The 21,888-nt window shown below is 39.7% G+C and overlaps 1 protein-coding gene across 19 annotated transcripts in view; it reads left to right on the forward strand.

Moving 5' to 3' along the window:
- INTS14 (integrator complex subunit 14) overlaps positions 1–21,888 on the forward strand; it is a 32,828-nt gene that overhangs the window by 2,630 nt on the left and 8,310 nt on the right. For 3 of the 19 annotated variants that reach the window (XM_055278110.2, XM_055278105.2, XM_063638930.1), the window contains exons 2-9: positions 1,438–1,704; positions 3,300–3,407; positions 8,867–9,022; positions 9,810–9,928; positions 10,334–10,476; positions 12,960–13,052; positions 15,217–15,361; positions 17,061–17,194. In XM_055278110.2, coding sequence (XP_055134085.1) covers positions 1,483–1,704; positions 3,300–3,407; positions 8,867–9,022; positions 9,810–9,928; positions 10,334–10,476; positions 12,960–13,052; positions 15,217–15,361; positions 17,061–17,194 — 1,120 coding nt within the window. In that variant the 5' untranslated portion in view covers positions 1,438–1,482. Of the gene's footprint in view, positions 1–659; positions 1,705–1,792; positions 2,822–3,299; positions 3,408–8,866; positions 9,023–9,809; positions 9,929–10,333; positions 10,477–12,959; positions 13,053–15,216; positions 15,362–17,060; positions 17,195–21,888 lie in introns of those variants that run through there. The other 16 variants (XM_055278109.2, XM_063638923.1, XM_055278118.2 and 13 more) reach the window with 14 other exon arrangements.

Here is a 21,888-nt window from a genome sequence, read left to right on the forward strand (position 1 = left end):
TGAAGTTGTAAGCAGTGTATAATACAGTTCTGGGGCCTGCTTTTCTCAGTTACTCATGCTTTCTGTAAGTATTTCTGATATCTGTAGTACATATGTCATTTATTTATAGTTTTATGATATTTCATCATGTCAGTAGACTACAGTTTGCTTAATAATAGAGTAGCAGCAGGCTGTATACCCATGAGCAGGTCTGTGTATCTGTAAACTTTTTTATTTTTGAGCACCAAAATGTTTTCTTTATGCTAATTCTCAATCCATAATTTTGAATAACTCCATTTGTACATTTTGACTTTTCTACACAATTTCATGAGATAATTCCAGCTGTATAAATTTTTTTTTTTTTTTTTTTTTTGAGATGGAGCCTTGCTCTGTCACCCAGGCTGGAAGGCTGGAGTGCAGTGGCACGATCTCGGCTCACTACAACTTCCACCTCCTGTGTTCAAGCGATTCTCGTGCCTCAGCCTCCCAAGTACCCACCATGCCTGGCTGATTTTTGTATTTTTAGTAGAGACAGGGTTTCACCATATTGGCCAGGCTGGTCTCGAACTCTTGACCTCAAGAGATCCACCCACCTGGGCCTCTCAAAGTGCTGGGATTACAGGCATGAGCCACTGTGCCCGACCTTACATATTCTTTAATTTTGTTCTTTTCCTTCACAGTTGAAGCACAGGCCAGGCGCGGTGGCTCACGCTTGTAATCCCAGCACTTTGGGAGGCCGAGGCGGGCGGATCACGAGGTCAGGAGATCGAGACCACGGTGAAACCCTGTCTCTACTAAAAAAAAAAAAAAAAAAAAAATACACAGTTGAAGCACCATTGGCCAGTTTATGTACAGTGAATACTACTGAGGCTAACGTTTATTACTTTTGTTATGCGTAATGATTTCCAATTTGTCCAATTTGGTTTATGACTTTACTAGTCCTTTCATTTTTATATTTGTCATTCATTTTACTAAAACAAGAGCACCAACCAACAAAATAATTAAACACATGCACTAATACTGCAAAAAGGTTGTGACAGTGCCATAAAACAATGGTTGGTTGTCAAATAGCACCACCATATGACAACTAGAAATGTTCTTCAGTAAATTAAGTGTTAGGAGATGTAGGAGTTTATTAAGTTGCATAAAAGTCGAATGTGTGAAAGTCAAGGGCTACCTGAATTTAGCAGGGCTTTTTTTTTTTTCCAATTGATATATTTAGGTGGTCCTTTATTTATGGTCACTTAATGGGTGATTCTAAGAGTGGTCCTTACAATGAACTAAGCTGCTCACTTCCCTCTCACTGAGTTCTCTACAGATTATTCCTCACCTCAACTTGAATGGTGTTTGCCTCTGCTAACTTCTGGGAAGTTAGTTAAAGTTATGGTGAAAAATATTCTTTTCTCTCTATGACATGTAAGACCTTATTTATTTTCTACAGCATTTCTCTGTTTATAGCTGTCTGTTTGCATTCTGATTGGGAACACTGGGATCATTTTCATCATGCCGACAGTGGTGGTAATGGATGTATCCCTTTCCATGACCCGACCTGTGTCTATTGAGGGGTCCGAGGAATACCAGCGTAAGCACCTAGCAGCCCATGGTTTAACGATGCTGTTTGAGCACATGGCCACAAATTACAAGCTTGAATTTACAGCACTTGTGGTTTTTTCATCACTTTGGGAGTTGATGGTCCCCTTCACGAGAGATTATAATACCCTACAGGTACAAAATGTAGTAAGTTATTGTATGTACAGGGTCTAAATTTATTGGGAGGAAAACAGTGTTATAATGCATTGAACATCTAGAACTTTGGCATTATTTAATAAGTCTATGAGTACTTAATATGTGTAGCTAAACAACAAGAATTCACAACCAGTAAGTCTTATGCCTACTGTTTCTTTGGTACAGCTATGAGTTAGAGCTGTGAGTTGTTCCCTTATTTTCCTCTCTTGGTTTTCTGGAATTCTCTGTGGAAAAGTGAGCATCTCAGGATGTAGTGTTCCATTCCCTAAAATTTAGGGTCTTTAGGCTCAACACTTAATTTTTTTCTACTCTCCTATAAAACTTGAGGAAAGGAAAAAACAGCCCTTTCTTGTTCTAGAGTAATTCAAAATGATATTTCCTTTCCAACAAATAGCTTTGATTTTGATACCAATAAATTATAATTTTTAAATCTCAGTTGGTAGATATTATCTTTCAAAGGTATTTTCTGTGTTATGTCAGAATTTACCTTCTGACAACATCTCTAAATCATAATATTCATAACATTTCCAGCAGTGCCTAACACAGTGTCTTACCCATAGTAAGCAGTCAAGAAGTGTTTGTGGGCCAGGTGTGGCTCACGCCTGTAATCCCAGCACTTTGGGAAGCCAAGGCGAGAAGATCACTTGAGCCCAGGAGTTTGAGACCAGCCTGGACAACATGGCAAGATCCCGTTTCTATTTTTAATAAAAAGAAGAAAAAAAGGAAGTGTTTGTGGAATTAAACTGAATGTTTAACAATTGTTAGGTGGTTTAGAAATCCAGGATTAATAGAGTTTGAACTTTTTAATATAAGTAACAAAATTTTGTTAAATAATTCCTTTTATTATCTCAGATTTTTTAAGTAACTTAAAAGCTTTTTTTAAAAAAATTACACTGACTTAAAAATTTTTTTTAATTTTGTTTCCTGTAAAAGGATATTAAACTTTTGGTATATATGCTGACTTTCTTACAGGTGAATAAACTAAGGATTTCTGATGTTCTGCAGTTCTGAAATTTAGAGAATTGCTATATAAGAAGTGAGACGTAATGTTTTAGACCAGGAGCCCTGAAGTCAGACTGCATACTTACAAATCCAGGTTCTGCCACCTTTAGTCATGAGACCTGGGAAAGTTATTTAATCTTTCTATACCTTAATTACTTCATTTAAAGATAGAGTTAATAATCTATACCTTATAGTGTTATTGTGATAGCTAAATGCATAAAAGTGCCTAGGATGGTATTTAGAACATAGTTAATATTCAATAGATTTTGTTATTGTGATGTGTTTAAAAGTTCCTTTTAATTTTTTCCTTCAAGGTCCACTTATAAAAATGTAAACTTGGTGGACTGTTCACTCTTACCTGATAAGAGGATAGAATAAATGGAATTCTTTTAACTATCTTTAATAGTTGAAGAAGTCTGTTCTAGCATTTTTCTTTAAGAAGCTATGCTTTGGTGCTCTCAGATACATCAGTGTCCCCTGTGTAATGTTCATACTTTGAACAATTTATGTTGTTTTCTAATAGCTAATTAAAACTAAAGAGTAACTAGCAATTTTATATTTTATTCAATAAGGAAGCACTAAGTAATATGGATGATTATGACAAAACCTGCTTGGAGTCTGCATTAGTTGGTGTTTGCAATATCGTTCAGCAAGAATGGGGTGGTGCAATTCCTTGCCAGGTAATAATCAATTCTTTTTCATTGCCCTAAGTTAACAACATTAACCACTGAGGTCCTTCGATTTTCTTCAGGCTGTGACACAGCATGCATTGTAATTTCTACAAACTACATTTTACACTATTGGTATCTTCTTAAGTGAAGGTACTAAATCAACACTAATGTGTTCAGAAAGCAGCAAAATTATGCCTTAAGGAAAGTATCCTCCTAGTAAATTGACTTATTGCAAACTAGTACTGTTATATAAAACACAAAGAGCTCACAGTGGAATTTTTGAACTATGCTCCCTGGAAGGGATCATTATAATTTTGAGTGATAAAATTATAAACATCAGTATAATATAGCCTGTCTTCATTATCTCAATGCAATTATTCAGCAGACCTTTTTTTTTTTTTATTTTATTTTTATTTTTATTTTTATTTATTTTTGGAAACAGATTCTCACTTTGTTGCCCAGGCTGGAGTGCAGTGGAGCTATCATAGCTCACTGTAGCTTCAACCACTCAGGCTCAGGTGATTCTCCCACTCAGCCTCCTGAGTAGCTGAGACTACAGGCAAATGCCACCATACCTGGCTAATTTTTTACATTTTTTGGAGAGACCAGGTTTTGCCATGTTGCCCAGGCAACATGTTATTCAGCAAACTTTTAACCATCTCAACTGAGTTGTCTAAAAAGTGAGGAGTATAAAACATAAAATCTAGCCAGGCACAGTGGCTCATGCCTGTAATCCCAGCACTTTGGGAGGCCGAGGTGGACGGATCACCAGGTCAAGAGATCGAGACCATCCTGGCCAACATGGTGAAACCCCCGTCTCTACTAAAAATACAAAAATTAGCTGGGCGTGGTGGTATGCACCTGTAGTCCCAGCTACTCTGGAGGCTGAGGCAGGAGAATCACTTGAACCTGGGAGGCGGAGGCTGCAGTCAGCCGAGATTGCGCCACTGCACTCCAGCCTAGCGACAGAGCGAGACTCTGTTGGAAAAACAAACAAACAAACAAACAAACATAAAATATGTTGCTCTTTACTTAGACTCCACAGTAGGCCACATTAGCATCAAATCAGAGCAGAGTAGTAGCAGAAAAAGATAACTGGAAATTTGCTCTATACAGATACTTTTGAAAAGTAGTAGCATATTTTGAAGGAAAAAGCAGAAACATTGCTAAAAGAAAAATAATAGTCTACAACAGGAGTCTGCAAGCTTTTTTTGTATTTTAGGCTTTGTAGGTGTCTGTGGCAGCTACTCAGCTCTGCTGTTATAGCATGAAAGCAGCCATAGATAATAAGTAAATGAATGGGTAGGGCTGTGTTTAAATAAAACTTTATTTACAAAAACAGACAGTGGGCCAAATTTAGCCTGTGGGCCATGGTTTGCTGGACCCTGGTGTGTGACTTTTCATTATGGGGTCAAACACAGGATTCCTCAGTAATGTCAGTAGCATCACTAGTATTTATTTTTTAATAAAAAAAGATTATAGCCAGGCATGGTGGCTCACACCTATAATCCTAGCACTTTGTGAGGCAAAGGTGGGAGGATAACTTGAGCCCAGGAATTCAAGACCAGCCTGGACCACATAGTGAGGCCCTGTCTTAAAAAAAGATTGTAGTTGCCTGGGAGTCAGGGAAAGGTATGAATTGACTCAAAAGAAGCAGGAGGGAATCTGGGACGTGTTGGAACTATTCTTTATCTTGTTCGTGGCGGTGGTTACATGACTGAATGCAACTGTCAAAACTCATAGAACTGTATACTAAACAGGGTGATTTTACTGTATGTAAATTATGTCTCAATAAACTCACCTTTAGAAAACAACAAAAACATTTTTTCTTGTGAAAACCACCCTGTTTTATAAAATATAGTGGATACTTGCTAAAGAAGTCAAAAAATGCCTTTTGATCAATTTCTTTTCAGAAATTAAAAAAGCTTTTTATGGCATCTCAGCTTATAGGCATTACTTATTTTGGTAAATCCATGCATATAGGATGCCTTATTTCCTAACATCACAGTGAATAAATGAAGTTTTGTTGTCAGTATCTTCTGAACTGAAAGCTAGCAGGTAGCACAGTTTCATTTGCTATTTCTTCTTTGATTTTAGAGGAAAAATTCAGATTTTAAGAACCAGACCTTGTGCATCATGCAGACTTCTGACTTTTATGATTTTCTTCTTTTGAAAAAAAGGAAGAATCTGAATTTGAGATATACTGTATGTAACCTGAGGGCAAGGGGCCAAGCCTGAATCTGTCTCTACTAAAAATACAAAAATTAGCCGGACATGGTGGCACATGCCTGTAATCCCAGCTACTCAGGAGGCTGAGGCAGGAGAATCACTTGAACCGGGGAGGCAGAGGTTGCAATGGTCAGCCAAGATTGGGCCATTGCACTCCAGCCTGGGCAACAGGAGAGAAACTCCGTCTCAAAAAAAAAAAACAAACATTGTAGTAGAGGTGGTTGTTACTAGTTATTGTTTTTATAATCAGTTACTATAAAACAAACTTGTTTAAATGTGGAATTTTTGGCCAGGTGCAGTGGCTCATGCCTGTAATCCCAACGCTTTGGGAGGCTAAGGTGGGCAGATCACCTGAGGTCAGGAGTTAAAGACCAGCCTGGCCAACATGGTGAAACCCTGTCTCTACTAAAAATACAAAAATTAGCGAAGTGTGGTGACATTCACCTGTAATCCTAGCTACCTGGGAGGCTGAGGTAGGGGAATCACTTGACCTGGGAGGCGGAGTTTGTAGTGAGCCGAAAACATGCCACTGCACTCTAGCCTGGGCAACAAAGTGAGACTCTGTCTTAAAAAAAAAACAAAAAAGTGGAATTTTTAGCCAAGATTTTGTTTTTTATTTATTATTATTTTTTTGAAACAGAGTCTTGCTTTGTCGCCCAGGCTGGAGTGCAGTGGCGTAATCTCAGCTCACTGCAATCTCTGCCTCTAGGCTCAAATAATTCTCATGACTCAACCACCTGATGAGTAGCTGGGACTACAGGAGTGTGCCACCACGCCCTACAGAAGTGCACTACCACATCCAGCTAATTTTTGTATTTTTAGTAGACAAGGTTGTGCCGTGTTTGCCAGGCTGGTCTTGAACTCCTGGCCTCAAGTGATCCTCTGGCCTCAGCCTCCCAAAGTGCCGAGATTATAGCTGTCAGCCGCCACACCCAGCCTTAACCAAGGTTTTAAACAGCTGTACTGTGTCTTTATTATTTAGTAAAGTCTGTTTCATTTTGACACTACATGAAATATTTCATTATCCCATAGCATCTGAAAAAGCTGGCAGAGGTAAATCATTATATAGCAATTGTTGGTACCTAGAAAAGGAAATTGCCCTGTAGTCAATTGACTGTCATGCTAAAAGATGACATGCTTCCAGGGGACCTCTATTAAGCATTCTTGGGCTTTATCAGTAAGTGCCAATCTTGATATTTCACACAGTGCCACCACTTAATACTGCCTTAAGGGCCGGGTGTGGTAGTTCATGCCTGTAATCCCAGCACTTTGGGAGGCCGAGGCGGACGGTTGACAAGGTCAGGAGTTCGAGACCATCCTGGCCAATATGGTGAAACCCCGTCTCTACTAAAAATACAAAAATTAGTTGGGCGTTGTGGCACACGCCTGTGGTTCCAGCTGCTCAGGAGGCTGAGGCAGGGGAATCACTTTAACCTGGGAGGCGGAGGTTGCAGTGAGCTGAGATCATGGCACCGCACTCTAGCCTGGGTGACAGAGTGAGTTTCTGTGTCAAAAAAAAAATACTGCCTTAATGGCCTATTATTATCAAGTTACCGGACTAGGCTAGGGAGAGCAAAAATAATCCTCTCCTGGGATGCGTGGGAAGTCTGTCCCCCACAGGATCATTCTGAAGCAATGAAGAAAAGGAAAATGATTTTGCAATTACTATCCATTGTTGGTATATTTTATTGGTTTTTTCAAATTGCAGGTTGATTAAGAATGCATTTTAGCTGGGCGCGGTGGCTCACGCCTGTAATCCCAGCGCTTTGGGAGGTAGAGACGGGAGGATCACGAGGTCAGGAGATCGAGACCATCCTGGCTAACACAGTGAAACCCCGTCTCTACTAAAAATACAAACAATTAGCCGGGCACGGTGGCGGGCGCCTGTAGTCCCAGCTACTCGGGAGGCTGAGACAGGAGAATGGCATGAACCCGGGAGGCAGAGCTTGCAGTGAGCCGAGATTGCGCCACTGCACTCTAGCCTGGGCGACACAGCGAGACTCCGTCTCAAAAAAAAAAAAAAAAGAATGTATTTTAAAGATCTTATATATTTCTGGTTAAATAGCCTTTATAAATACATATTTTAACCAGGTGTCATTTTAGTTGACCAGGCGTAGAGTTTGTCATCTTTGAAAATAAAGTGGCAAAGTTCAGACTACTGTGCTGGTACTTCCTAGGAGCACATGTGAACTGAATCTTCATTCCATATTTGACATTGGTATGTTAGGTACCGACTTCTTATCTAAGAGTTGGGGTTCTAGTTTTAATACAATTAAGTAAGAATTGGTTATGAATGTTTTTGTCCTTTTTTAAGTGTTCAGAAATAAGCTTTTAAAAAATATTTTATTAGATGAAATAGAGTAAAATGCATTGATCTTAAGTATACAGTTCACTGAGTTTTGACACATGTATACACCTATATAACTACTACTACAATTAAGATATAGTATTCTTTATCCTATAATGTGGAGTGGGGTTCTAGCACCTCACAAAATTTTCTCATGCCTTTTTTTGGTTTTCTTTTGCGGGGTCAGGTTGAGGGTTTATTTTGTTTTTCCAAACAGGGTCTCACTCTGTCACCCAGGCTGGACTGCAGTGGCATACTCACTATAGCCTCGACTTCCCAGGCTCAAGTGATCCTCCCACCTCAGCCTCCCAAGTAGCTGGGCCTGCAGACATGCACCACCATGCCCAGTTAATTTTTGTATTTTTTGTAGAGAAAGGGTTTCACCATGTTGCCTAGACTGGTCTTGAACTCCTGGCCTCTAGTGATCTGCCTGCCTTGGCCTCCCAAAGTGCTGGGATTACAGGTGTGAGCCACCATCTCAGGCCTGTTTTTTTGTTTTGTTTTGTTTTAAAAACACAGAGTCTCTCTGTTGCCTAGGCTGGAGTACAGTAATGTGACCACGGCTCACTGCAGCCTTGACCTCCCAGGCTCAAGTGATCCTCCCACCTCAGCCTCCTGACTTGCTGAGACCACAGGTACATGCCACCACTCCTGGCTAATTTTTTTTTCTAAGTTTTTTAGAGATGGGATCTCCTTATGTTGCCCAGGCTGGTCTCAAACTCCTCAGCTCAAGCAATCCTCCTGCCTTGGCCTCCCAAAGCACTGGGAATACAGGCTTGAGCCACCGTAGCCAGCCCTGGTGCCCCTTTCTAGCAGTGAAAACATTGCTAAATGGGACTGCTTTAAATATGTAATTTCATGTACAACCTCCTCTCTCTCTTTTTACAAACAGGTTGTCCTGGTGACAGACGGCTGTCTTGGCATTGGTAGAGGATCACTACGACATTCCCTAGCCACTCAAAATCAACGAAGTGAGAGCAACAGGTTTCCACTACCTTTTCCTTTCCCATCTAAGTTATATATCATGTGCATGGCGAATTTGGAGGAGGTAATACCTTTTGCTAAGTTTTTAGTTTGATTAGGCATATTTTACAGCTTAGTTTATTTTTCAATATATACCACTAGTGCTATATTGTATATACTGTAGCATTGAACTCCATTGGTTTCAGCTGAGGCTGGTCATTTTATTTGAAAAGATTCTGGGTCTCAAATGTTCTTTGAAATTTCAGAGTGTTGCCCCATCTGGGGAATATAGCTGGAGTAGTTATCCATCCTGCTGATGGGTGCATAAAGGGTCAAGGTGTTCTTTTTGGTGCTATTCATTTCCCTTATATAAGAATTCTTATGTCCATTCCACCAGAAATGTTGACAGGAGTGTGCTTTGACTGACAGAAGAGTAAAGTAACATTATTCTGATATATGTTTTATTAAACACTTAAATTCTTGGTTTTCCCATTCATTTGGGAAAGTGATTTAACCTTTTTTCCTCTCAGTTTTTCTCTCTGTAAAATGTAGATAATGATGGTTCTCACCAAAAGATGTTAGAAACACTTTGGAGGGAAGATGCTGTGTAAATACTAACTGTGGTCACCTCTGAGAATCTTTGCAAAACTACTCCTGAATGAGATAGCTCTATCTGTGTCATTTTACGTAACATTCCTCTTTGGTAACCTTGAGTCAAAATTGTTGTAGTTATTTTCTTCTCACATTGGCTGTTAAAAAAATCATCCATTATTTATTGCCTATGTTATTGTAATGGCTTTGACCTTGGTGTGCTGAGAATAATCTGGCATTTTGTGCCAGCCACTTTAAGGGTCATCTGTTTTGCTTTATAGCTCCAGAGCACCGATTCCTTGGAATGCCTTGAACGTCTCATAGATTTAAACAATGGTGAAGGGCAGATTTTTACTATTGATGGCCCCCTGTGCTTGAAGAATGTCCAGTCTATGTTTGGGTGAGTATATGCTTAGAGCTCTTTTGCCTTCTTTACAATCCAGTATTATAATTTGAGATCCAGAAAGACTATCTGTTTTACTGTTCCTAATTGTGTCATATCATTTTCCCCAAGTTGTACATTTTTCAGATAAAGTGATGGGTAGTAATGGTTTTTTAAAGTAAATCTATACTGCCTGTAGATACTGACTTCCTTATAATGACTCAGCAAAATTTCAAATTAACTTGCTCTTGGGCTTTTCAGAATTGAAATTTCCTCACCAAAAATGTCAGATTTTGTTCTGTTTTTACAGATGGTCAGATCTTAGTTTTGGAACCAACTTGAAGGGAAACCAACCCTTGTGTCCTGAAAAATTAACTTTATATGTATCGTATTGCTCTTCCTATAACTATTATCATATTCTAGAAAACTGATAGATCTGGCATATACGCCTTTCCATGCTGTTCTCAAGTGTGGCCACCTAACTGCTGATGTACAAGTCTTCCCCAGGCCAGAACCTTTTGTTGTAGATGAAGAAATTGATCCTATCCCTAAAGTCATTAACACAGGTAACTTTTAAAAAAAACTTCTTTCTTAGTTTCTCTGTTATCCTTACTTTCTTCTGACTTGTGATTTTTACTCTCTTCTCTGTCTAGGAAGGTTGAAAAGAAATACATATTGTGATACAGGTTGAGTATTCCTTACCCAAAATGCTTGGGACCAGAGGTGCTTCAGATTTCAGATTTTTGGGGGTTTGGGATATTTGCATTTTACTTAGTGATTGAGCATCCTTAATCTGAAAATCCAAAGTGCTCCAGTGAGCATTTCCTTTGAGCTTCATGTCAGCTTCATGCATGTGTAACAGGTGCGGATTGTGGAGCATTTTGGATTTCAGATTTTCAGATAGGGGATACTCAACCTGTACTAGGGTGCTGTTGTCATCAGCACTTTGGATTGGAAGATTCATTACCTAAGGGGTGGCAGAATATTGGTCTTTTATGGTAAGGTCATCAGTTGATCTCCAATCCTAGATAATTATAACCACGAATTATTAGAGTTGGAAATCATAGCTGTATTCACTAGCATTGAAATCTTTGAGGTGATTCTTAATAGAGATACTGAACTTAATTAGTATCATAATTAAGGTCATATAAGAAGGGCTAGCTTCTATACTTTGCAGTATGACTCTTGCTATGTGACCCTGGGAAGTCTTCCTCTAGTTCTTATTGGCTAGGTAGGGAGAATCAATCAGATGGTCTTGGAATTCTTGGATCTGATACAGTGTACTCTTCTAGCCCTGCTGCTTATATTATGACTGAAAGAAAGTGATGTACCACAGCTTTTACCTGGTTCATGTTGCTAATACTATGCTTAACTGAGACTGGCAAAGTGAAGAGTCAAAAATAGCAAGGAGCAGTGGAGAGGAAACTTGCTTCCTATTGGTGGGTGGACTCCTTGAATGTTAGGTGCATGTTAAACCTTTAAGAGCTGGATATTATCAGTGTTTCAGTCACCATTACAGCCTTGATGTCCAGCATAGTACCTGACACTTAGTAGGTGCCCAATAGGTAATTGTTCAGTCAATAAATGATTAGAATTAAATGTTCAGTGAATGCTCACTGTTTGAGGTATACAGATTTTTAAGGAGTTTTGGAGTGAGGGGCTGTGAACAGTCTTTTTACTTTTTGTGCCTTTAGCTTCTGGCTATCTGGAAGCAAGGCATCCATCTCTTCTACTGTGACTAGACAGCAGTATATTAAGCTGTACCAAAAGTCTTGTTGCCTTCATAACAGTTAGATTCCACTTCCTTCCCATCCTTTTTCGATGAGTAAATTTGAATAGGTCTTTTCTTTCCCATATAAACTCTTAGTGGAAGATCTTTCTTGCAGCTAAACTACTTTAAAATATAGTAGACCTTTTTCTACTCAAATGAAAAATATCTAGCTGCATTTATTGCTCAGCTAAGGGAGGTAAGGACAGCAAATCTCCAGAGAAGCACACTTCCTAATGTATTAGAAATATGGTCGGGCATGGTGGCTTACGCCTGTAGTCCCAGCAGTTTGGGAGGCCGAGGCGGACAGATCACCTGAGGTCGGGAGAGCAGCCTGACCAACATGGAGAAACCCTGTTTCTACTAAAAATACAAAATTAGCCAGGCATGGTGGCACATGTCTGTAATCCCAGCTACTTGGGAGGCTGAGGCAGGAGAGTCACTTGAACTCGGGAAGCTGAGGTTGCAGTTAGCTGAAATTGCGTCATTGCACTCCAGCCTGGGCAACAAGAGCGAAACTCCGTCTCAAAAAAAAAAAAAAAAAAAAAGAGAAAAGAAATATAAGGTGTTCACCATGATTCTGATTTTTAAAAATTCTTTTGAAAATATGGGTATTAATCTAGAAGAAAGACTGAAAAGCACATCAATAAAATATTAATAGAGATTTCCTTTGATTATGAATAATGAGTGACTTTTTCTTCTTTATAATTTTTATTGTTTTTTAAGTTTTTATATAATTGAAATTTTTAAGTTCTTTTCGTTACAACATTTATTTTTATTTATTTTAAGTTTTCAACAAATACTTTTGGTCTTTACTACAGCTTCTATAAAGCAGAGAAATCATTGTCATATTTAGACTGCTTACCCTAGTTTTGTAGAGAATACAGTTCTTTCTCAGAGAGATGTTTTTAATACAATAGCTTTATTCTTCAAAGGCTGATTATAGTTGCTGTGGAAGTGTTTGACTATGACGCCCCCTGGTGACCTGAACATCCCTGACTACACAGTTTTTGCCTTGGCTGGGGTCCTAACCTTATAAAAATAAAATCTAGCTGATTTTGTCGTATAACTTAGACTCATTAAATAAATGACAGTTATCATTATTTCCTGAGCAGCTTAAAATGCAAATTATTAGACAACTCCATAGACAAATCTAATAACTTTCTCAGTCATCATATTTGAAACCCCAACCTAAACAGTGCATTTCTGAAATCTAATACACAGAAAATAATGTACTTTTCCATAGAATGAATTAATTCTATGTTGATTCCTTCATTTCAGATTTGGAAATAGTGGGATTTATTGATATAGCTGATATTTCAAGTCCCCCAGTTCTGTCCAGACATCTGGTCTTACCTATAGCACTTAACAAAGGTGAGTTCTTTTCCTATTCCAGTGATACGTCTGAAGCATCTTATTAACTAAAGTTATTCTTAAATCTTAGATAGTAGGATAGACCATTTTGCAGAATTTAGGGGAAAGGAATAGTTACAGAATTGGATTTTAGAAAATGGAATATTGCCTAATATATCAAAAAAGTAATTCTGCTTTACATGGTAGAAACGTGTTTACACATATTTATTGTGTGTTGGTTTGTGAATTCACAGCGGAGGTCCTCTTTAGAGATGAGAATGCTTAGTCCCTCATCCAGGGCTCTGCCTTTCCTAGTAGTAACATGCTGAGAAAGCTTAAGTAGTTATCAGAAGGTTACTTGATAAATGTGCAAGTCAAATACAGCTTTATACACAGAAGAATCACATCTGTTCTTTGTTCTACTAGTGCCCAGCACATAGTAGATAACTCAGTAAATATTGTTGAATGAATGGGTGAATCCAGGCCCTTGTGAGTCCTCTTTACTGCAGCATATATCTTTAGGAACTATAAAGTCATCTCCCCAAATTCAGCATCTCTCTGGAGAATGCTAGACTCTAGCTCTTTAAAATTGTCTTTTTCAAGGGTGGCACTGTGCTGTGGTGGGTATAGAGCAGGAGCTCTTGTCCCTGACTGGCTACAGGTTCAAATCCTAGTTCTACCCTTAAAATTATCTTTTTCTCTGTTTTAAGCTGACCATCCACTTTATATTTATCAGCTTTCTCTAAGAAATATATGTAGTCAGTCAGGTTTTCACATACTGAGTAATGACCACATTGCATTTATGCCCAGATTATCTCAGTTGGAGTATTGGATATTCTATAACCAATCACACGTTCACAGACAGAATCTTGATATATACCCACAGACGACTTTATAATCACTGTTGATAATTATTATTCTCAGAGAACAGCCAGATTTCCCTTATTTCTAAGGCCCTGGGGAATTCTGCATGCCACTATACTTGCCAAGAAAGAAATTGAGCAAAATAAACCATTTATATAGGGGAATAGAGAAAAGAAAAATATGGGAAGGTGGCCAGGCGCAGTGGCTCACACCTGTAATCCCAGCACTTTGGGAAGCCAAGGCGGGTGGATCACAAGGTCAGGAGATTGAGACCACCCTGACTAACATGGTAAAACCCCATCTCTACTAAAAATAAAAAAAAATTAAAAAGCCGGACATGGTGGCAGGTGCCTGTAGTCCCAGCTACTCAGGAGGCTGAGGGAGGAGAATGGCGTGAACCCAGGAGGCGGAGTTTGCAGTAAGCTGAGATCACACCACTGCACTCCAGCCTGAGCGACAGAGTGAGACTCCATCTCAAAAAAAAAAAGAAAGAAAGAAAAAGAAAAATATGGGAAAGCAGAATAGGGCCATGTTGTAAGGGCTGTTGAATTGTCGAGCTAAACTGGGCAAATTCTTCCTGTTGAATTAGAAAGTCTTTGAACAAAACAGAGCAGACAGATATTTTTAGAGGGAAATTAATTGTAGGAAGATTCATCTGTCAGCAGAGTGTGAGAGAACCTGGAGAATCCAGTCAAAAAGCTTATAGAGTAATCATTGTTTACCTTTGGGGACTCACATGCATGTGCTGCCCTAAGCCTGTTGGTTATGAATGCACTTGACATCTCAGTATCTAATTCCGTTTAAATGGGTGGCTGAAGCTTCCAGATACCATCTAACTAAAAATCCTAGTGGAACTGTGGAAAACGGATTTTTGTGTGTAAGCTTTACTGAGATATAATTCACATACCGTATACTTCACCCATTTAAAGTGGTTTTTAGTATATTTACAGAGTTGTGCAACCATCACCACAATCAATTTGAGAACTTTTTTATAACCCCAAAAAGAAACCCTGTACCCTTTAACTATCAACTCCCAGACCCCTCCCCCCATTTCCCCTACTGAAAATAACCACTAATATCCTTTCTCTATATATAGATTTGCCTATTCTAGATGTTTTATATAAATAGAATTCATATAATGTGTGGAAACTGACTTTTATGTAGACATTGGAAAACTGGAATGAGTTTTTCCTGCTTGTTATAATATTCCCTTAGAACTCTACACTATCCCTTAAAGGCTAGAAACATCCAAGATTATAAATTGGGGTCTGGGGTTTTTGTAGTTAATTTCAGTCTGACCTGTTTTCTCTTTTTTTCACAGAAGGTGATGAGGTGGGTACTGGCATCACTGATGACAATGAAGATGAAAATTCAGCCAATCAGATTGCAGGCAAAATACCCAACTTTTGTGTCCTGCTCCATGGTAGCCTAAAAGTGGAAGGAATGGTAGCGATTGTTCAATTAGGGTAGGAAACTTTGTTTACATTTGGTTGAATGAAAGGGAAAATCGTTTTACAAAGTGAAGTATTTTGCAGACTTTTCTGAAAGAAATAGAAAGGTCCTTGTCACCTTTTTCCTTTTCCTGCCACACTTTTCCTACCTGCTACTACATTCCTTTTTTTTTTTGGTTTTGTTTTTTGAGACGAGGTCTTGCTGTGTCCCCCAGGGGTACAGTGGCATGATCACGGTTCACTGCAGCTTCAACCTCCCAGGCTCAAGCAGTCCTCCCATCTCAGCCTTCCAAGTAGCCATGACCCAGGTGTGCACCACCATGCCTGGCTAATTTTTTTTTTTTTTTTAGTTTATAGAAGTGGGGTCTCACTGTGTTGCCCAGACTGGTCTTGAACTCCTGGGCTCAAGGATCCTCCCACCTTGGCCTCCCAAAATGCTGAGATTACGGGCACTGAGCCACAGTGCCTAGCTGCTATTACCTTCTAAATTACTCTTTTAATCATCCCCTAGAATAAGTGTGGAGTGAGCCTTTTAATTACATTGCCTTTATTTTATATCCTTTCGCAATTTTCCTCTTTCTAATCCTATCTAGAATACCTGGGTTCTGGTTATAGCAATGCTACTAACTTGCTTTAGGATGTTAGGCAGGATTCACAGGCTCCTCATCTGTAAAATGAGGGGATAGAATGAAACAAACAAAAAAAAAGATGCTGATAAAATTGAGCATTTTATTATGTGCCAGGCACTCCTCTAGGTATTTTACATACATTAGCGCATTTAATCCCTCATAACAACACTACATGGGAGGTATCAGCATTATCCCTATTTTATAGATGAGGAGACTGAGGCTTAGAGAGGTTGTGGAACTTGCCCAAGATCACACAGCTAGTAATGAAAGAGTCATGATTCTTACCCATGCATTCTGACTCCAGAGCCTACTCATAATCATTCTGCTGTGTTCCTTCCCTGTGAGGAAACCCCGTTAGCTTTTACATTTTCTGAAGTCTCAAAATCTGCAAAACCATCTATTTCCCTTTCTGTAATACATATTGTTAGAAAAAAGGAGGTCACTGATCATTTTCTGGCCACTACCTGGGATTGGCTGGTATAGATCAAGAGTTAGGATTAATTAAAGGAAGCATGGCTCCATTTCTGCTACAGTTAAAATTAGCTGGTCCAAAAAGAGGAATGCAGATCTTCCTAGGTATTAGTCTGCTATATTTCTTGGCACCCAAACTACTTGTACTGGTCTGAATATGAGAATCATCTGGGACCCTTTGAGAAACTGGGGACAGAGTCTCTCTTACATAACAGGATGATGGCCTTGTGCCCTGTGGTAGAAGAGCTTCTCTTGGTGCTGCTGTGAGTGACTCAGTGAGGCAGGTGACAGGACCTGTAGGTCACAGCCTTTACCCCTCCTCATCACCTCTCCAGCTACTTGCTGCCCTTTGTGATTTTTTTCTTTCAAGATTGCTTTTGATTTCCATATCCACATAATTTTACCTGAATAATAATAAATGTCCCAGAAGAATGGAAATATTAGGGGACAGCAGTATGCATTTTCAGGTTTAGGATTTGGCTTTGGTAAAAGTAATGTGCCTGATTTCAAAGCTGAAGGCTGTGTCTGTCAAGAGAAAAATACAGGCTAGACTTATTTAACTTGACAGTCTCAGGCTTGATGTTCTTCTGATCTTCCATCTTCTCTCCATCTAGTCCTGAATGGCATGGAATGCTCTACTCCCAAGCTGACAGCAAGAAGAAATCAAACCTCATGATGTCTCTCTTTGAGCCTGGCCCAGAACCTCTCCCATGGCTAGGGAAAATGGCACAGTTGGGTCCTATTTCAGGTATAATCCAGATCAGATTTTACTTATCTTGACTTTGTTTTCATTCTGCTGTGTTCAATGTCTCTGACTGTGCAGTCAGAGAACTGACTGATCTCCCTTACTGGTATGCCATGGTCTCGGATGATGCTGGATGTGTACATGGAAAACTTGAAGAGAGTTTGATGTTTGAACTCCTAAATTTTACAGCTCAGGAGAAATCAACCTTTAGATTGCTTTAAGTAAATGCAAACTCTTCAGCGGCTTAGAGTGAAAAACTGATCTCCATAATTTTTTTCTTGGTGTACTATAGTTCAAGTAATTTCCTGTCATTCCTAGATAATGTAATCTTTCCTTCTTCTTGAAACTTTTTTTCTGTAGCTTTCCTGACATTGCTTCTGGTACCGATTTGACTTTTTCTTTGGCAGACTTTTCTTTCTCTCTTCGTTTTGTCTTTTCTTCCCCTTGCCTCATGGTTTCCAACATGTTGTTCTTTGCCTTCTTTTTGGTTATTCTTCTCCCTTGGTTATTTTAAAAGCTGTAATAACTTCACATTTCCCAAATCTATAACTCTAGTCTCACCTGATCTCTCCCTAGAATTTGCATATCATATTTCCAGTTCCTAGTTGGATCTCTACACCTGGGTATTCTGTCACAGTCTCAAGCTTAGCTGTTTGTTACAGACCTATGGTCCCGCACCCCTTTCTCCTCAAACTATTCCTCCTTCTGATTTTCCTCCTCTTGATTAAGTCATTTGTGCTACTAGCTACTCAGGTTCCAACTGTAGAGTCATCTTTGACTCATCTGGGCCCATTTCACTTTCAGGAACATTTACCAAGCAGCCTATTCTGTGCCAAGCCTAAGGGATAAAAGAGTTAGCTAGAGTTGTTCAAAGTCTAGTGGAAAGTGGAATGATCACAGACTGGCACAAATTAGAGTTAGCGTGGAGGAGATGATGATGAGCTCTGCCTAGAGGACTCAGGAGAATCTTCACAGAGGAGAAATACCCTAGTTGAGTTTTGAAGAAAAGGAGGAACTTGCTGAGCTAATGAAGGGAAGAAAGGGCATCCTGGGCAAGCAGAACACATACAGAAAGAAAAGGAAGTGCGGCACAAAATGTGAGAATGGGTGTGGGGGGGCAGATGGTAGATTGGAGATTGGTAGTAGCTAGAGTGGAGCAGGCCTTGTCTGAAATGTGAAGAACCAGGAATTTATCTTGCAGATACTGGGAAGCCACTGAAGAGGAGTAATATGATCAGATCCTTCTGGCTACAGTGAGAACGGGGATACCAGTTAGGAAACTATATTTTAGGGGCTGGCGCCCCCTGTAGTTGTACAATATGGCCATAATCCAAGTGAGAGATAAATTTGTATTTAGAAAGATATCTCTGTTGAGTGTGGATTTGAAAAGGCAAGGACCTGTGGCTGAAAGTTACTGTGTTAGTCCTGGAAATGTGAAGATGAGAGCCAGACCGTGGCAATAGCTGGGGGTAAAATGTATTTAGGAGGTAGAATCAATAACGTTTGGATATGAAAATAAAGGAGAGAGAAGTGTTAAAAATGACCCCAGGTTTCTGACCTGGGCTGCAGGGTGAAAGGTAGTACTATTAGTTGAAATAGATAATAGAGAGAGAAGAGTAAATTTGGGGAGAACATATTTTGTTTATGTTGAGTTCATGCCTATGAGATATAGGTGGAGGTGCCTAGAGACAATTCTGTAGAAGTCTGAAGTTTAGTAGAGAGGGCAGAGTTGGAGATAAAATTTTAGGTTGTAAGCCTATCACAAATAGTTAAAATGGTGAGAATGAGGGAGATTGCTCAGGGCAGTGGTTCACAAATTTTGAGTTTTTGTGTACAAAAATGAACTTGGAATAAATACCACATGTTCTCACTCATATATGGAAGCTGAAAAAAAATGAGCTCATGGAAGTAGAGAGTAGAATCTAGAATCATGGTCGTTAGAGGTTGGGAAGGGTAGTGAGGAGAGGAGAATAGGGAGAGGTAACAGATACAAAGTTACAGCTGTTAGAGAGGAATAAGTTCAGTGCTCTATAGCATTGTAGCGTGAATATTGCTCACAATAATTTAGTGTATATTTTCAAACAGCTAGAAGAGAGGATTTTGAATTTTCACAACACAAAGAAATGATAAATATTCAGCCAGGCGTGTTGGCTCTTGTCTGTAATCCCAGTACTTTGGGAGGCCAGGGCAGGTGGATCACTTGAGTCCAGGAGTTTGAGACCAGCCTGGCCAACATGGTGAAACCCTATCTCTACCAAAAATACAAAAATTAGCCGGACGTGGTGGCATGCACCTGTGGTCCCAGTTACTCAGGGGGCTGAGGTGGAAGGATCGCTTGAGCCCAGGAAGCAGAGGCTGCAGTGAGCCCTGATTGCGTCGCTGCACTCCAACCTGTCTGGCCCTCACAGAAAGTTTGCCAACCTCTGACTAGACTATTGTGATGGTTTTCACCAAAGATGCCTATCTATAATCTAAGATAGTAGTAGCATTCAGACTCCTTTCTGATCTGGCTTCCAACATAGCAACACTTGGCTTGTTACAGTTGTTCTTTATTCCAGTTGAACTGCTGTTCACTCTGCCCTGTGTTCATGTTGTTTTTTCCTCCTGGATCTGTTCTGCTTTTCAGTGTGGATAATAATAGCTAATATTATAATGAATTTAACTTTGTGCCAGGCACTGTGCTGGACACAGTGAGCATACCGTCTCATTTAACTCTCACAGCAGTCTCGGAATTGGAATTATGATAACAAATAACAATAATAAAACCTACCTCAGAGGGTTGTTGAGCAAAACATGCAAAATAGCACTATTGTTTGTACCAATCCCTCCTACTCCCAATTCTGTTCCTAGAGACAACTACTTTTTAAAACTTATTTGTTTCTTTTGGTATTTATTTATATTTCTTTTTTTTTTTTTTTAATTGAGACATCTCACTCCATCGCCCAGGCTGGAGTGCAGTGGTGCAATCTTGGTTCACTGCAACCTTCACCTCCCAGGTTCAAGCAGTTCTTCTGCCTCTGCCTCCCTAATAGCTGTGACTACAGGCGCAAGCCACCATGCCCGCCTAATTGTATTTTTAGTAGAGACAGGGTTTCATCATGTTGTTGGTCAGGCTGGTCTCAAACTCCTGACCTCAAGTAATCCTCCTGCCTCGGCCTCCCCAAGTGCTGGGATTACAGGCGTGAGCCACTGTGCCCAGCCTTATTTACATTTCTAAATAATATAGGTATGTCCCTATTTCTGTCAGGGGTTCCCCCATTTTATTATTATTATTATTTATTTATTTTGAGATGGAGTCTTGCTCTGTTGCCCAGGCTGGAGTGTAGTGGCATGATCTCAGCTCACTATAACCTCTGCCTCCTGTATTCAAGCAATTCTCGTGCCTCAGCCTCCCCAGTAGCTGGAACTACAGGTGCCCACCACCACGCTTGGCTGATTTTTGTATTTTTGGTAGGTACGGGGTTTCACCATGTTCGCCAGTCTGGTCTCAAACTCCTGACCTCAAGTGATCCACCCTCCTTGACCTCCCAAAGTGCTGGGATTACAGGCATGAGCCACTGTGCCCGGCCTCCTGTCTTATTACTTTTTATTTATTTTTTGAGACAGGGTCTCACTCTGTCACCCAGGCTGAAGTGCAGTGGCACAGTCTTGGCTCACTGCAGCCTTGACCTCTCGGGTGATCCTCCCACCTCAACCTCCCATGTGGCTGGGACCACGGGTGCATGCCACCATGCCTGGCTAATTTTTTTGATTCTTTTACAGACAAGGTCTCATTATGTTGCCAAGGCTGATCTCAAACTCCTGGGCTAAAGCAATCCTCCACTTTAGCCTCCCAGACTGTTGGGATTACAGGTGTGAGCCACCACACCCAGCCGTTTTCCCCCATTTTAGATACCATTTTTTTACTTTTTAAAGGATGAATATTTAGCTCTATTAACACCGCCATCTCCCACCCACCTACACAAGACGCACATTTTCCCTCCTACTATCCTCCCAATATAGTTATAATGTTCTTTTTGGTTAAATCAGTATTCAGTTGTTGTTAGATGATGTAAATGTTATTTACAGCTAAGCTATACCAATTTGTATTTCCTTTGTTTTGCAACTTTTTGTCCCCTAGCTCAGTCCCAGTTATTTTTTTTCTTTGCTTATTTTCTATATAACTAATTCCTCCCTAAGTAAAATACATTCTTCAGGTATTTTATCAGTTTCCTTTTTTTTCTTAGTGTCATCTCCTATCCTCTTGCTTCATAAATGGTATGGTTATTTCCCAGACCTGTTGCATAGGTGTCGTCCTGAGTCTCCCCTTTACATCTCTCCTATGGATCTCCTGTTCATAACTCCTCCTGAAAAAAAAGGGTACATGGGAAGTAAATATTTTGAAATCTTGTACATTTTGAAAATATATATATGTTTATTTCATTCTTTATATTTAATGATAGTTTGGTTGGGAATTGAGTTCTAAGTTGGAAGTCATTTTCCCTCAGAGTTTTGAAGCATTACTCTGTTGTCTCTTCTGGAGTCCAGTGTTGCTACAGAAAGTTAGCGCCGTGGTGACTCAAACACCTTTGACCCTGAATTGTATTTTCTCCATATTCCTTGGTGATCTTCTTTGTATCCCTGGTATTCTGAATTTCAGAACATGTTGGTCTCTTCATTCATTTTGCTAGGCACTCAGTGGACCCTTTCCATCTGGC

This window comes from Symphalangus syndactylus, chromosome 5 (genome assembly GCF_028878055.3).
Source record: "Symphalangus syndactylus isolate Jambi chromosome 5, NHGRI_mSymSyn1-v2.1_pri, whole genome shotgun sequence".
Taxonomy (NCBI): domain Eukaryota; kingdom Metazoa; phylum Chordata; class Mammalia; order Primates; family Hylobatidae; genus Symphalangus; species Symphalangus syndactylus.